Consider the following 16,292-nt stretch of genomic DNA (forward strand, 5'->3'; position numbering starts at 1 on the left):
CGCATTGTACTGACATCCCATGAGCGGGTGTGGCCAACCCCAAAGCCTCATTCCTCCAGACGCCAAGACTGCTGAGGTGGCAGTGGAGCAGTGGGTGGGCTGGGGGGTTGGTATGGTCCTCCTTCCAGCTTCTGGGCAGGTTGGCAGGACTGCCTATCTGGGATGTTCTTTTTTCTCCCCAGATGAGGATGGACTCGGCATTAGCATCATCGGCATGGGTGTAGGGGCTGATGCAGGGCTGGAGAAGCTGGGCATCTTTGTGAAAACTGTGACAGATGGTGGGGCAGCCCAGCTGGATGGTCGGTAAGCTGACCCTTTCTAGATCTGTCTTCAGAGTAACCTCTCAGGGAGCTGAGGCCACAGAGAGCTCGGTCAGAGTCTGCAAGTCCATCTGGATCATGGCTGGCTTGTTGCTGGGGGCTCCCTGCAGTGGAGGAGAGCTGGCAGGGGGTGCCTCTGAGGGTGGTGCATGTGTGTGTGCATATGAGTGCATGCATATGAGTGTGCATGCATGCGAGTGTGCATGCACACGTGCATACAGATGTGTGTGTGTGAAAGTGTGCTTGTGTGTGTGAAAGTATGCATGTACAAATGTGTGTGTGTGCGAACGTGTGTAAAAGTGTGCATGTGTCCATGTGAGTGTGCATGTGTATGAGTGTGCATACATGCAAATGTGTGTATGAGAGGGTGTGCAAGTGTGTGAGCATGCACGCAAGTGGGCATGTGTCTGCGAGTGTGCATGTGTACAGGTGTGCATGCAAGTGTGTAAGTGCATCTGAGTGTGCATGTGTGTGCAAGTGTGCTCATGTGTATATACAGGTATGCATGTACAAATGTGTACGTGTGTGAACGTGTGTAGAAGGTGCATATGTCCAGGTGAGCGTGCATGCATATGAGTGTGTGTACATGCAAACGAGTACAAGACTGTGTGCAAGTGTGTCTGTGCAAGTGTGCAGGTGAACGCGTGTGCGTGCAAGTGTGCAAGTATGCATGCAAGTGTGTGCATGCATCTGAGTGTGCATATGTCTGTGCATGTGTGCGAGAGTGTGTGTATATGCATGTGTGCAAAGATGTGTTTTTCTCAGTTTTCAATAACTGCTTGGCTTCTTAATGGGCTAGTGATCTTGCTGGTGTGGAGAATCTCTCCAGAGATGCAGGTGGCAGCCAGGCCAGGCCAGGCCCTTCTTAGACCCATGCTTGGAAGCGCTCAGCCCTTTAGGGGCCATGAAGGATTGGCTGTGCCTTCGTGGACCCAGGCTCTTCCCTGAGCTGGGGCCCTCATTTCTGGACTCAGACCTCTGGGGACATCCATTCTGTGCTTAGGACTCTGGGGCATCTTGACAGTCTGGCTCCGTCCCCAGGCCCCAGACAGTTTCTAGCTCCAGCCTTTGAAAAGTGACTTGAGCACTGCCTTCCTGCAGCTGTATTTGGTCCCCTTTGGGCAAAATTCTTGGGAATCACTTGGTGCTTTGCTGATATCTCTGTTCATGGGAGCAGAAGCCCTGCCTTGGAGCCTCGTCTCTGAGATTTCACTGACATCAGGCCTGGCTCCTGGCCGGTGGAAATGTCACCTCCGATGACATTTCTGGGGGCTTCTTCCTGTAGTGAATGTGAATGTCCCTCCCTTGTCAGTCTGATGGACTTTTCTCAATTAATTCTGGAACAAGTCAGAAAGCCAGAAGAATCCTGTTGCCTTCTTTGCTTTAAAAACAAGTTGTTCGGGCCGACCCTGTTTCTTCAAAGGAAAATAACCCATTCTGGCTTTTCTCTGCTTGCTTTGAAAGGATCCAAGTCAACGACCAGATTGTAGAGGTGGATGGCATCAGCCTGGTGGGAGTCACTCAGAACTTTGCTGCCACAGTTCTCCGGAACACGAAGGGCACTGTCAGGTGAGCACCTCCGGAAGGCTGACTGTGTTGGGGGAGAGGCACTCCGTGCTTCCAGCTCTTGATTCTGGGATGAAGAAGAGGGCTGGTGTTGGAGCTCTTTCTGTCCTTGACTGGGGCTGAAATACCAGACATCAGGACTTCCTGCCCACGATTGGGTCTGTGAATAAAGAAGGAGTCATTTGACCAAGCCCAGAGACATCAGAATGGCCCCTGTCATACTCCTGCTCCAGAAACTCTGATGGCTCCCTATGACTTCCAGGATGAAATCCAGTCCTTCTGTTTGGCCTTTAAAGCCCTTCAACATTATCACATTCTCTGTGGTCCAGCCAAACTGACCTTGTTGTGAAGGAAATACTTATCCTATTCACTTCTAGCTTTTGAGCCCCAACCAGTGTGCTTCCCCTTGGACAAAATTGGTCACTGACAAGAATGATATTCTTAGATCTTAGGCAGAATGATGTACTTAACAACAAGGCAAAAGGGATAATAATAACATCCCAGGTATTCCTCTAAAAATGTTCTGGGCTAATTAATACATCAAAATGCACACATAAATTTGGGTATTACCTCTCTTAACCATGTAATTGTTATCTATAGGGGAGAGTAGGCACTCACTTAGAAAAACCTGCTAAGGTAGCCCATGGGCAAGAAAAATCCATGCGCTCAGGAAAACTCACAGCTCTGAGAGAGTAAACTTTCCTATCTTTTCTCTGTCTCAGAGACTATCCTAAAAGTTCCCTGCCAAATGTAGCTTTTATGTTGAGCAGTTGGTTCTGCTGATGAACTGACTTGATTTAAGCTTGTCAGGCTGCTCACTGGTCATGACACCTTAGCCAGACTAGTCAGGGCTCTGGGTAATGTTCCTGATTCTCTGCTGCTTCCAAATTTTTACTCTGCTCGGGTGGGCTTCTTCGCCAACAGCATCTGTGGTATCCATCCCTTCCAGGTTCCACCTTAGCCAATGCAGTTCTGAAACCCGTCCTTTTATCCCACTGTTCCTCCTTTTGACTTTCTAAGTGCAGACTCTGCTACCATTAGCTGATTGCTTCTCCTTTGCAGCAGCCCGTCTTGGGAATCCTGCTGGTTTGCTATGCATTCGCCTTAGTGAGAAGTCCTGCCGGTGAGAAGAGTGGTTAGCGCACCAGTCGCAGAGGGAAGTGTTGAGCAGTATATCAATGCAAGAACAGTTTGACTAGTGTCTTAGTAGAGAAATCGCTGCTGGATTTTGCTGCATTGCTCACATATGTGATTTTCTGTCGGAGCGATTGTTTCATTGTGTGGAGCTCTTGAGCAGGCGCCTGTGGAAGGTGGTACTTGTTGTTTTAAGGGTTAGTTTGTTTCAGATGAGTGAAGTTAATTTCCTGGCGGTGTTTCACGTCTGTCATTAACCGCTTTGGTCGGGGGGGTTTTGGCTGGTTTCTTCAGGACTTTGGCTGAGGCAGCCTGAGGATTGCATCCTTCTTTGGATGCTGGGGCGATGGAGTGAGCAATTACAGGTCCTAGCCATCTCTCTCTGCCCACGTCGGAGTCCTGGGAATCCCTGCTTCTGGTGGGAGCTCACGGGGTGTTTCCAGAGACTGACACAGGTGACTCACCTTCAGCTTTCCCTTCTTGGAGAGACTGGCTTCTCCTCCCCAGTCCCTGCTGGGCCGTGGGCCACAAGCTCCTCTGCACTTGTGGCAGGAGCTGAAAAGGAGCCAAGCTCAAATTGAGTCCCTGGCTGCTGCCCTGTGGGGTGGTGCCTCTGTGGTTCATCTTCCTGGCCTCTAAGGAGCCCACAGGACAGCTCTGGCCATTGTTGTATTTGCAGCTCTGGGGGCACCCTCGTGCATGACCCCTGTCACCCCATCCTTGTCACCCCCCATTGATCACTGTTTGATTCACTGGCCTCAACCCATGGAAGGTATTCAGTAGCAACTCAGTAATTGCTTGTTGAATGACAGACTTGTTGATTTCTCCATGAGACATTGTTTTCCATTGGTGCTGAAGACCCATCTATGGTTATCAGGGTTGTGAGGGAAGGAGGAGAGGGCTCCCAGCTCCATCTCCTGTGGAAATCACCCAGCTGCGTGCTTTTGGTGCCTTAGTTTGACACCCCCCCCCCAAATCCTCCACGGCTAGCTTCTTGGTCCTGACTCCAGGGCTACAATCCCAGCACATCAGGTGTATGTAAGGAGAGTTTACTAAAAGATGCATTTTAAATGACATAGCTCACATACATATTTTGTGAGAATTTACCCTAACATCTAGAAAATCCAGTCTTCGTAGAAGCCACCAACAGCCAGAGGCCTGTTAGGAAATGTCCAGCTAAGAGGGCAGTGACAATTATGGGGAAGAGCTCACCAAAAAAATGACTGGACATAGCAGCATCTGGTGCCAAGGAGGGCAGGCACCCCCCAGTAGGGAGAGTACCTCCCCAGGAGAGATGCCAAAGTCTCCCTGGCACTGGGTCAGGCTGAGGGGGATGAGTCCTTGACTGCAGGTACAGGCTGCCCCGGGGAGCTCTCAGGCTGGGTTAGTGCCTGGTGTCGCTTGTGGGCACTCAGGATTCTGCCGAGTTCATTTGTAAAGCAGGTTCCTCAGGCTGCGGCACCCCCCTCTCATCACAGCCTGTGCCCTGAACATCCTCGCCTAGCATCAGCCGTGGTTCTCCCAGGTCTGTGACAGACTTGCCAGTGTCATCACCTGCATGGGGAGTTGTTACGCCTCCCTGAACATTGTCTGGGCAGTGTGGTGACCAGGCAGCGGGTTCCGGTCAGTGAGAGTCCTTGGAGGCCTCTGGTCACTGTCCAGCATGGGGCCTCATGCCCAGCCAGCCACTCCGATGTGCCCATCCCAGTCATACCATCCACTCTTCCCCTGGGAGACCCCTGTACCCTTGGCCTGTTTGACAGAGCCCAGCAGCCCCCGCTTTAAGAGTGACTGGGTGGGGACCATGTTTGTGCTCTCTGTCCTTCACAGGTTTGTGATTGGGCGAGAAAAGCCAGGACAAGTGAGTGAGGTGGCGCAGCTGATCAGTCAGACCCTGGAGCAGGAGAGGCGTCAGCGGGAGCTCTTGGAGCAGCATTACGGCCAATATGACGCGGATGATGATGAGGTGAGCCCGCTTCCAGATGGGGTGGGGGTGGGGTGAGGGTGTGGCTTGTGGGGGTCCCTGAAGACCCTCGCCACCAGCTGCAGGAGGTGCTCTTGAGTCAGAGGGTCCACATGGAAATACCCCTCCCCCACCTCCGTTTCCTCATCTGTAAAAGGAAGGAGGTTGGCCTCTGAGATCTCTTCCAACCTTGTGTCTGTAGCCTGTGACCATGGTCACAAGGTGAGGCCTTTCCATCATGTCCGGAAGAAGTGGATGACCGTGGTGTGTGAAAGAGATAGTAGGGAAGCAAGATGAGAGGGGAGGGGGAGGGGGACCACCGTGGCAGGCAGAGCACAGGGATCAGGGGTCAGGGGTGCCTTGGCAAAGAGGAGGGCAGGGTGGGAGTGGGGGCGAGGGCAGGTATCTGAGCGGGGCTTGCTGGGCCTGGCCTGTCACCAGTGTCTGCCTTGAAGGCATTTCAGACCAATGAAGCCCAAAGCTGAAGAAGTTTGTTATTTTTGTTTTTTCAATTAATAAGCATTTTTTAAAAATCCATCTTTCCCACTACCTCCATTTAGCAAAAACCAACCAATCCACATCCCTCCTCATTATATGGACGCGTAGTCTGACAGACCCCCTCCTCACCTTGGCCTGCTCTGTCTCCGTCTCTGCATTGTAAGTGTGTCCCCTCCCAGTGGGAGGTGGTGGCCGTTTCCTCCTTGGTCCTCTGGACTTGGCCACCCTCAGAGGCTTTCCGAGCTGTTTGTCTCCATCGCTGTTGTCACTGTGTGCATTGGTCTGCTGCCTCTGCCCACTTCTCTCTGGGCCTTCCTGGAGTCTTCTGACTTTGCTCGGGGTTCAGCCGTTCCCCGATGGGTGGGTATGCCCATTAGTCTCTCAGCTAGACTGCCACAAGCAGAGCTGCTAGGAATATTTCTGTCTACATAGATCCTTTCCTTTTCTCTTGGATTCCTTTGGGGGTAAGAGCCTAGGAGTGGGATCAGTGGTTCAAAGGGCATGCATGTTTTAGCTGCTTCTGGAGCCTAGTTCCTGATTTCTTTCCAGAGCAGGAATTGTGCCACGTTGCTTCTCCGTCTGCAGCGCAGATCTCCTGCAGCATCCATGAAGTCTCCCTCCTCAGATTTCCCTGGTATCTCCATCTCTCCCCCTATTTATCCAGTGGTCACAGGGATAAAAAGCATCCTGGGAACAGATGTGCTGCTCTCCACGCTGAGGTGGGGAGGAGGTGTAGATGGAGGGGCAGCCAAGCAGGACAGCACATGGGCAGTGTACTTGGCCCGGACAAGTTGGCAGAGGAGAAGCTGTTCAGAGCCCTCTGTGGTCCAGGCTTCTTCCTGCCCTGGAGTCCGTGTCACCTGCATCCACATTGGCCCTGGGGACTCTGAGAGCTCATGAGTCCTGGAGCAGCCGAGTGTCTGGGGAGTCAGTCGGTAGTCAGGGATTCATTGGCTGGTGACTAGGCCCATGGCCAGTGGTGAGAGAGTCAGGGGCTGGTCTCCAGACAGGGCCCCCACACAGATGGGGCAGAGAGCCATGGACAAGGCGAGGGAAACTGGGGGGTGGGCAGCCTCGATTGCAGGGTGCTGTGACACTCATGGCCACTGCTCTCCCCATTGGCCCTACTGTCACTCCAGTATGGACCCCATCCTTATGTGCTTGAGTCACAGAATCAGGCCCTTGATTCAGTTAGTGTGTTTCTAAAAACAAAATGAAGGCAATACAAGCTCACGGTTTCATTGATGTGATCCTTTTTGGAAATGTTTGTGTTGGCCATAAGGCTGTCAGAGTTGTCTTGGATTGTTGTACTGGTGAGAAGAGCCAACAAGTCTTTCATAATGGATCATTGCACAATTGTACAGTGTTCTCCTGGTTCTCACTTCACTTTGCATCATTGTGCAAGTCCAGGTGTTTCTGAGAGCATCTAGCTCATCATTTCTTATAGCATAATGGTATTCCATCATAATCATATACCTCAAATTGTTCAGCCATTCCTTCATTCGTAGGTGTCCCCTCAATATCCAGTTATTTGCTCCCAGAAAAAAGCTGCTATAAACAATTGGGCATAGTTCCAAATTGCTCTACATAATGGTCGAATCAGTTCACAACTCAGCCACCAGTGCTTTAGTGTCTAATTTTCCTACATCTCTTCCAACAATTGTCATTTTCCTTTTCTGTTCCCTTAGCCAATCTAATAGGTGTGAGGTAGTTCCTCAGAATTGTTTTAATTTGCCTTTCTCCAATCACTAGTGATTTAGAGTATTTTTTTTCATGTGGCTATAGATAGCTTTGATTACTTCATCTCAAAACTGACTTAATATTTTTTGATCATTTGTCAATTGGAGAATGGCTCTTATTTTTTTTATAAATTTGATTCATTTCTTTATATATTTGAGAAATGACGGCTTCTTCAGAGAAACTTGCTTCAAAATTTTTTTCATAGTTAGGATTGCTAACTGTTTTTCTCTCCATCCTATTTCCCCCCTGTTTATTCTCTCTCTTTCCTTTCACCCGGTCCCTCTTCAAAAGTGTTATGCTTCTGACTGTTGCCTTCCCCAATCTACCCTCCCTTCTATGAATATTCCCCTCCTCTTTTCTTATCTCCTCCTCCTCCTTTCTTATAGGGCAAGATAGATTTCTGTACCCAACTGAGTATGTATGTTGTTCCCTCTTTGAGCCAATTCTGATGAGAGTAAGGTTCAAGTGTTCCCTGCCACCTCCCTTCTCTTCCCTCCACTCTTTATTGCCTCTTTTATGTAAGATAATTTACCCCATCCTACCTCCCTCTTTCCCTTTCTCCCAGCGCATTCCTCTTTTTAATCCCTTAATTTTACTTTTTTAGATATGATCCCATTATATTCAATTCACACCTATGCCCTCTGTCTATATACACTCCTTCTAACTGCCCTAATAATGAGAAAGTTCGTATGAGTTATAGGTATCATCTTCCCATTAGGAATGTAAACGGTCTAACCTTATTAAATCCCTTACGATTTCCCTTTCCTGTTTACGTTTTTATGCTTCTCTTGGGTCTTGTATTTGGAAGTCAGATTTTCTGTTCAGCTCTCCTCTTACCATCAGGAATGCTTAGAATTAAAGGCAAATTCCTGATCCTCCCCCCTCCCCCCACCACATCACTTTACATGAATAACAGTAACTGTGAATTGAGATAGTGGTTGTGTAAATGGGCACCATTTGCCCTAGAAATCTAAAAGTCAATTCCACCTTTTCCTCAGTCATAGATGGCAAACTGGTTTGCCTTTGCCTTTGATTTAAATGCCTCATCCCAACACTGCCACCACCACCACCAAAAAAAAAAAAGATTCTTCTTAATTTGCTTCACTCTTGGGCCACTCAGTATTTTTATTTTGAGGAAACAAACTTTATTGATATCTTTTTGTTTGTACATAACTTAAATTTCCTGCTACATCCTTTCTCCTCTCTCTTCCCAGAGCACCATATAACAAAGATTTTAATCAATAATTTTCAGAGGCCCTTCAGGCTTTCTTCATAAGCACACAAGGTATTTTTGTGATGCTGGCCCACTCACTGCTGTCAGTATGAAATTAAAGAGTATAGGAAATGAAATCTTTCAGCTGGAAATCCTAATTCTGAAGTGCCTTCCAGAGGGAGGAGTGTACATCAGAATTAAAAATGAAATCATGGTGGGGCAGCTAGGTGGCACAACAGATAAACCACTGGCCCTGAAGTCAGGAGGACCTGAGTTCAAATCTGGCCTCAGACCAAACACTTGACACTTACTAGCTGTGTGACCCTGGGCAAGTCACTTAACCCCAGCTGCCTAAAAAAAAAAAAAAGAAAGCATAACCTTTTTAAAGTGGAAAAGACCTAAACTGAAATATGGGAGAACAGAACTGAGAAGAAAATTTCCAGTTTCAGGTAACATAACCTATTCAAGATTTAAAAGGATAAAATGATCTCAAAAACCTCTTTTAAGTTAAAAATAACATTCAAAGAAGGAAAAAGTTAAATGATTAAATTTGTGCTAAATGGTTACTTGCACTTTGTGATTAGTCATGTTTCCACTTGTCATTCTCCTTTGTTCCCCTTAATTTTTTTTTTGGCTAGGCAGTGAGGTTAAGTGACTTGCCCAGGGGTCACACAGCTACTACATGTCAAGTGTCTGAGGTTGTATTTGAACTCAGGTTCTCCTGACTCCAGGGCTGGTGCTCTATCCAGTGTGCCACCTAGCCGCTCCTGTTCTCCTTAATTTTAAAAAATTTTTATTCTGAGTTCCTAATTCTCTCCCTCCTCCATCCTTTCCCCCACTCATTGAGAAGGCAAGAAATACCTATTCTACATATAAAACCATGCAAAACATATTTCTGCATTAACCATGTTGTAAAAAAGAGAGCCCCTAAATTGTTATAAAGATGACCCCAGACTCAGTTCTGAAGACTGGTGTCTCAAAGACTTTTTATTAAAGATTGAAGTGTCCTTTTGATTCTCATGAGAAGCAGGCACACCTTCTTGGAAGGGAGAATTGCAAGCATAAAAGAAGCCAGAACAAGTTTATAGTTAGTAATTGCCTAACTCCTCCCTTCTGGATCACGATTGGTCCTAATCCTTCTGGGTTACAATCTTCCTTATATGCCCCACCCCGAACATATTATGTGCCTAGAATTGTGTTATCACTCCCCCATTGGATGGAGAAGTTAGCCTGTCTGTGCTGATTTCTTATCTACTTACATGGAAACTTAACTCTTTCATGTCTCACAATTCCTACTTTTTTTTTTAAGTAAAGATTTGGTTTCCACACCTTCCCAATTTCCTTATCCTCTAATCTCCTTAACATGATTTCACATTCTCCATCACTGGGGAAAGTCTCATTGATACATAAGGTATCATCATCCTTATATTTCCAGAGCCTGCCCTCTGAACTCCCACTGTGGGTCCTACTGGGATAATCTTTAGTGAGGGATGTCTCTATCAATTGTTGTACCAGTCCCCTAGTGCATGGAACTATACAACATCCTATAGCAGTTAATACTCCTGAAGCCATTCCTTTCCATTTGCAATTCTGACTGTCCCTTTAATCAGTTATCTACACCAGAGTTCTCTGCCAACTCCTCAGCTAAAGTGGTTAAACCTTGCAATGCCTTAGTAATGGTTCTATCTGGGGCTATGCTGCTGGGCAACATGTCATCAAGGGATTTGGGGGACTTAAAACAATATGGGAGAAGGAAGGGAGGAATTGACCGACGCATTGACAAAGTAAAAAGAGGGAGTCCCCTTATTAAGTACAGATACAGAGACCCAAAAGTAATGATAAATTGTTCATTTAAAGCTTCAGAAATCTCTTCTCATACAGCTGTCCAACACTCTGGACATCATCTGGCGAAGTCCTCTGGTCCAAGTGCTGTTCAAACAGTGTCTCTTCTTGTAGAGATCCTCCTTCTTGTGTGCACCCTCCTACAAGATTGGTCTCAACACAGTTTTTAAATTACCTTGTCAATAACCAGGGCAAATAATGAAAGTTACCTCAACCCCCACGTCTCCACTATTACAAGGTCAAAACTGGAACCTTGGCCAATTGTCATATTTTAAGAAACTGAAATTAGAGAAGTTAGAACCTAGCCTTATACTCTGCATTACTTCTAGTTTTATACCTTGCATTAATTCGGTATTCATTCCTGTTCATATTCCTCCATCAGGAGGATAAGATTCCACTAAGGAATTAATAAGACTCCAATACATAGTAGTTAATTTAAAACCAGTACACATCAAATACTAAAACAATCCCAACTTCTAGTCATGTACAAATTAATAATCCTTAATTAAAATGGATGATTCTTTCAAGGCATTTACAATAAGTCACAAGCTATTCTTCTTTTAACGTTAATTAACTGTATCAAACTGAGACAGCTTACAACTTTAACGTTAACTAAGTATTAACTAAGTAACAGAGTAATATCCTAGTTCCACAATCTCCTAGCCTAATTATCCTCATACCACTGTGAGAAATCAAAGGATCCTGACTTGTACAGGAATATACTAGTAACATATCAAGACTGAATACTTAATTCTGAAGTTCCAGGCCAAATAACTCAATCTTATACTTGCATCTTACTATAATAACCTCAGGTGTTCCTGCATCAATTTATTTTCTTAATAGATTCGATATTTATGCTTACAAAACTTATGATTAATGGAATTCGCCATGAAAGAACAGGGAACAAGTAAGGGAACGGTGCTTCCTTAGATTCATGTCAGTTCCAGGCAGAAGTTATGTATATAATGACCAACTGCATTGAGCCAGGCTTAAAGTCTGCCAGGTGTCATAGTGGGGAAATTGAGTCAGGAGAATCCTACCTCAGCTATGCAGAAAAGTCATTCTCCTGACCTTCCCATGAGAACACCCACTTGCAGCTCATGGTTGCAGCTCACAAACCTCTTTGCAGATTGCTGACATCTTGGGTCAGTAGCTTAATCAGTTCTTTGTTAACCATAACTGAAGTTAGACTCAGAACAACAGTTCATTAACAGTCCCTAAGATCTTGGATAGCAAATTCTCCTTATCAGGGTTTCAGATGTGATTATAGTTTCACTTTAATTAGGGAACATCTCCAAAGTGAGCTCTAAGTAGTTTGCATAACTTCCTCCACATGTTCTGGTTCCTAATAACATCCTGAGTAAAATCAAACTTCTATTAAGATCATAAGTTGCCACTCTAAATAGATTTGCGTTTCTGTTTTTCAAACTTATTTATCTTTCTCTAACCATTCTTAATCTGAAAGAATGAGACACTTTCAGAGCTTGAATCCTATACATATAAGTTCAGACAGTAATTTTAACTCTTGCTAGGCCATGGAATGAATTCAGATCAAAATAGTGAAATCTTCCCTACTTACAGCTTACATGCTTTAGTATTAATCACTAGCCTTAGATCTCTGATACTGCTTCCACTGAGACCATTTCTCTAAGAGCACCCAGTTAAGTCTAATCCAAGGACACAACAAACCCAGGAATGAAACTCTAAGTTCATAGTAGGTTTGGACATAATTTTCTTACAAATAGAAAGTTAGTGGTTCCTCTAAAAGAATATCAAAGATTTCATCAAAATGTTTTCTTCATAAAAGTATCTCTTTTTAACTTAAATTCAGAAATATGTAAGCAGTATATTAAAAACTTGAAACAGAACCAACTAAAAATCTTTCTTTCTTCCTGGACATCTTCACCAGGTCCAATGGTCACCTGGGGCCACTCCTACCACAATAGACTGGCTTTTTTTTTTATTATCTGTGCTAGCCCTTCATTGTCTTTTTACTGGTCTGATAGCCTTGGACCACATCCAGATTAAACCTCCATGACCCTCCCAATCCAGGAATTTGGTGGATAACAGCCTAGATTTTCCGAGTCCTGCCAATCCCTGCTTTAAGAGCCTGGCCCATACTGCCCATTCCCCAACAAACCCAGTCTTTAGCCTAAAGAAGACCTGGGTTAAACTTTTTTTTTTAAATTTCTAATTGAGGCCCTGATATATGAGAGAATATTTCGTTAATTCCAAATTAATGCATATCAATAAGTTTTTCACAATAAAATATATTTGTACCACAGGGCATACATTATAAAATTATTTCCACAATTGTAATAAAATTTGAAACAGCCCATTATCGCTTTAGATGAATGTACTCCAAAATCACTTTGCACAAAGAATCATTCATCTCATCATTAATATGTTGGAACTATAACTTTAAACCGCCACATATTTTTATAATAGTCAAGACTTCAAATGAAAATCTGCTACCATATTAAATATCAATATCATTATTACTTATAATCAAATATACCTCACTAGGTATTTAACAGTTTCAGATTATCTCATTTTTATCACTAAAAGACCCATTCCAGGTTAAGAGTTACTTTTACACCATTTCTACCTCACAATGGTCCCTCAAATTTTATAATCTAAGAGTTTTAGAAATAAAATACAATTTAGAAATACAGTAATAACTTAAACAATGAACTTCAGATAATATCAGTTGCATTTCTGGATTATCATATATAGAATGATCGCTCTTATTACTCTTAGTACTTTTAACAGTTACATTAACTAATAATAAATGCCATTGACTTTTTTTCCTATAACAACCATTATTATTTTTTTCTTTATAGAACAGTAAGCTCAAATCCAATCAGATCCAAATTTATAATCGCTAATGATAAACATTTAAAAACATTTTTGTTTTAAATCCAATACTCTTGGCCCTTTAAAAGGAAATATTCTCCACAAATTTATATATTCCCTTAAAAAAACACGTGGTGACAATTCCTGCTCTAAATAATTCTCTTTCCTTTTCTTTCCTACTTCCTTAGGGGAACAAAGAAAAAGTCCCCTCTTCATCTTAGAGGCTTATCAGATAGAGCCACCCCTCCTGAAAATCTCAGGCTTCAGCAATTTGAACAGGGCATAGTCAGGTTTTCCCACCCAGCTTAAATAAAGTCCTCCTACAGGTTTATTCTGAGAGATGGATGGCCTAAATTTTTAACCTTAACTTTATTTTAACTTTATTATAACTTTATTGGTTTTCAAATCAAGCTACAAAATTTTCATCTTCCAATCCTTCTATTTAAAACAAACCAAACTTCCTCACACCTTCTCAAATACTTAAACCATCTAAAAGCTGGCACAGACACCCAGAACCACAATCCAAGGGTGGGGAACTTTCACTCTCCCTCTTCTCTCTCTTTCCCTCTCTCTCCCTCTCTCTCCCTCTCTCCTCCTCTCTCCCTCTCTCCCTCCCTCCCTCCCTCCCTCTCTCCCTCTCCCTCTCTCTTTTCCCAAACAGCATTTACAACTTAACTATGCATTCTAAACAAATCACTGAAATCTTATCACATTAAAAGACAGCAAAACCCTTATTTTTTTTTTCCAACTGTAAACACATTGCCAGATATATTGGTGGGAGGGATACCAAGGCAGCAATTAAGATTCTTAGTCTTGGGATCTCATTAAATGTGAGTTCAAATTCTTCTCAGCCTTTTTTTTTTTCCTCTCAGCCCTAGCCATCTTGTGTGTCATGCCCCAAATCCTTATCAGTAAAGGCTGCTTGCTGTACCTTCCACTAACTTCTGAGAGATTCTCTCCCAGCCTTTTTGATTCTAATCTCAATGTCCCACTGAAAGCCTGAGACTGGAGCTCTTTCTCACTGTTCCTTCCCCAATCTCAGACCTCAAAAGTTACCCAAAAATTTTTCTGGCAGACACAAAAACAGACAGACAGACAATGTGCACACGGTCTAATTCAAACCTTGACTGGTCAAAAGAAACTCATTTTCTCCCAGGGTCTCCTTTGAATGGGTTCCGAGGCTTTTCCTCCCCTTTTCCTTCAGTAGGAAAAGTTTTTCCTGGGTAGTCCCATTACCTCAATTTGCTAGCTAGCATTCTCCCCAGCGGGCTACTTTGGGGTATCTCCAGAATCAAATCCCTTCCCTGTCTCCTTTTCCTTCGAATTCTTCCCTCCCATCCTTAAGTCAGGTCTGTTAACTAACAGTTAACCCAGACAAAATGATCCCAGAGATAAGGGATTCCCCGATCAAGAAAGGCAGAATTTTGCCGCTCATTTCTTCCTACCTTTGTTTGATATATATCGGACTTGAGTGATCCTTGGCGTTTTTTGTTTTGTTTTGGTTTTTTTTGCTGGAGTTCAACCTGTCTCTGCAGCAACTGCTGCCGTCTTCTGGGTTTCACGAGCCTGGAGGAAAGCAAAATTTAAGTACCCAGACCATTAAAATCAATGGGAGCACTCTTCCCAACCCACTCAGATCTCACCTTTCTTGGTGGTCACTTGGATCCTGGAGAGCCCAGAATTGTTATAAGGATGACCCCTGACTCAGTTCTGAAGACTGGTGTCTCAAAGACCTTTTATTAAAAAGGTTGAAGTGTGTCCTTTCCATTCTCACGAAAAGTAGGCACACCTCCTTGGAAGGGGAGAATTGCAAGCATAAAAGAAGCCAGAACAAGCTTCATAGTTAGTAATTGCCTAACTCCTCCCTTCTGGATCAGGATTGGTCCTAATCCTTCTGGGTTACAGTCTTCCTTATATGCCCCACCCCTAACATACATTATGTGTCTGGACCTGTGTTATCACTCCTCTCTCCATTGAGAAGTTAGCCTGTCTATGCTGATTTCTTATCTACTTATGTGGAAACTTAACTCTTCCATTTCTCACATCAACTTTATTGGCACATAACTGAGCAAAATAGCTCTTAATTATTTTAATTTCCTCTTCATTGGTGGTGAATTCTTCCCTTTTATTTTTGATACTGGCAATTTGGTTTTCTTCTTTCCTTTTTTAAAATCAGATTAACTAATAGTTTATCTGTCTTATAATTGGGTTTTTCCCCCCATAAAATTAGCTTCTAGCTTTATTAGTTTATTATTTATTTTATTATATTACCGTGTTATTTATTTTATTATTAATTATTGATTTTTTTATTATTAGTTTATTATTTATTTATTAGTTCAGTGGTTCAATTAGTTCAATTTTATTAATCTCTCCTTTGATTTTCAGGATTTCCAATTTGGTATTTAATTGGGGGTTTTTAATTTGTTCTTTTACTAGTTTTTTTAGTTGCATGCCCAATTCATTGATCTGCTCTTTCTCTATTGATGTAAGAATTTAGAGAAATTTTCCCCTTAGAACTGCTTTGGCTGCATCCCATAAATTTTGGTATGTTTTCTCATTGTTGTCATTCCCTTTAATGAAATTCTTGATTTTTTTTTTGATTTGTTCTTTGATCCACTCATTCTTTACGATTAGATTGTTTTTTAGTTTCCAATTAATTTTTAGTCTCTGTTTTCACGACCCTTTATTAAATATAATTTTTATTGCATCATGATCAGAAAAGGGAACATTTAATATTTCTGCTTTTCTGCATGTGTGTCACTATAAATGTGTGCTTGTGTTTGTAGCATTGCATGTATGAATATATTTGTGTACATGTGTGTGAGTACAAGTATGTATGTATAGTATATGTATATATAGGTGTGCTTATATATGTATGTATATGCTTACATGTATATGTGTATACTTGCATGTACATGGATGTCTTTGTGTGCACATGTGTTTGAGGAAATGTGTATGAGTACAGATGTGTATATATGTGTGCTTGCATGTCTGTATGAGTGTGCATTTGTGTGTGCATGTGTGAGTGAATGTGTATGTGTGTGTATATATGTATGTCACGTGTGTATAATGTTTGTATTCATACTGTTGTGTGTGTAGCAGGGTGAGTATGTGCACATGTACTATGTGTATGTGTGAGTGAGTGTGCATAGAAGTGTGC

General features: G+C 43.3%; 1 protein-coding gene across 7 annotated transcripts in view; it reads left to right on the forward strand.

The window, feature by feature from the left end:
* The window catches only part of PPP1R9A (protein phosphatase 1 regulatory subunit 9A), a 96,944-nt gene that overhangs the window by 53,534 nt on the left and 27,118 nt on the right, over window positions 1-16,292 (forward strand). For all 7 annotated transcript variants that reach the window (XR_013484906.1, XM_021000011.2, XM_021000012.2 and 4 more), the window contains exons 4-6: window positions 183-303; window positions 1,785-1,889; window positions 4,851-4,986. Coding sequence is in view for 6 of the 7 variants with exons in the window: in XM_021000011.2 (XP_020855670.1) it covers window positions 183-303; window positions 1,785-1,889; window positions 4,851-4,986 (362 nt within the window). In the remaining variant the exon portion in view is untranslated. The remainder of the gene's footprint in view (window positions 1-182; window positions 304-1,784; window positions 1,890-4,850; window positions 4,987-16,292) is intronic.

Source organism: Phascolarctos cinereus, unplaced genomic scaffold, assembly GCF_003287225.1.
Source record: "Phascolarctos cinereus isolate Bilbo 61053 unplaced genomic scaffold, phaCin_HiC Scaffold_1;HRSCAF=81, whole genome shotgun sequence".
Lineage (NCBI taxonomy): Eukaryota > Metazoa > Chordata > Mammalia > Diprotodontia > Phascolarctidae > Phascolarctos > Phascolarctos cinereus.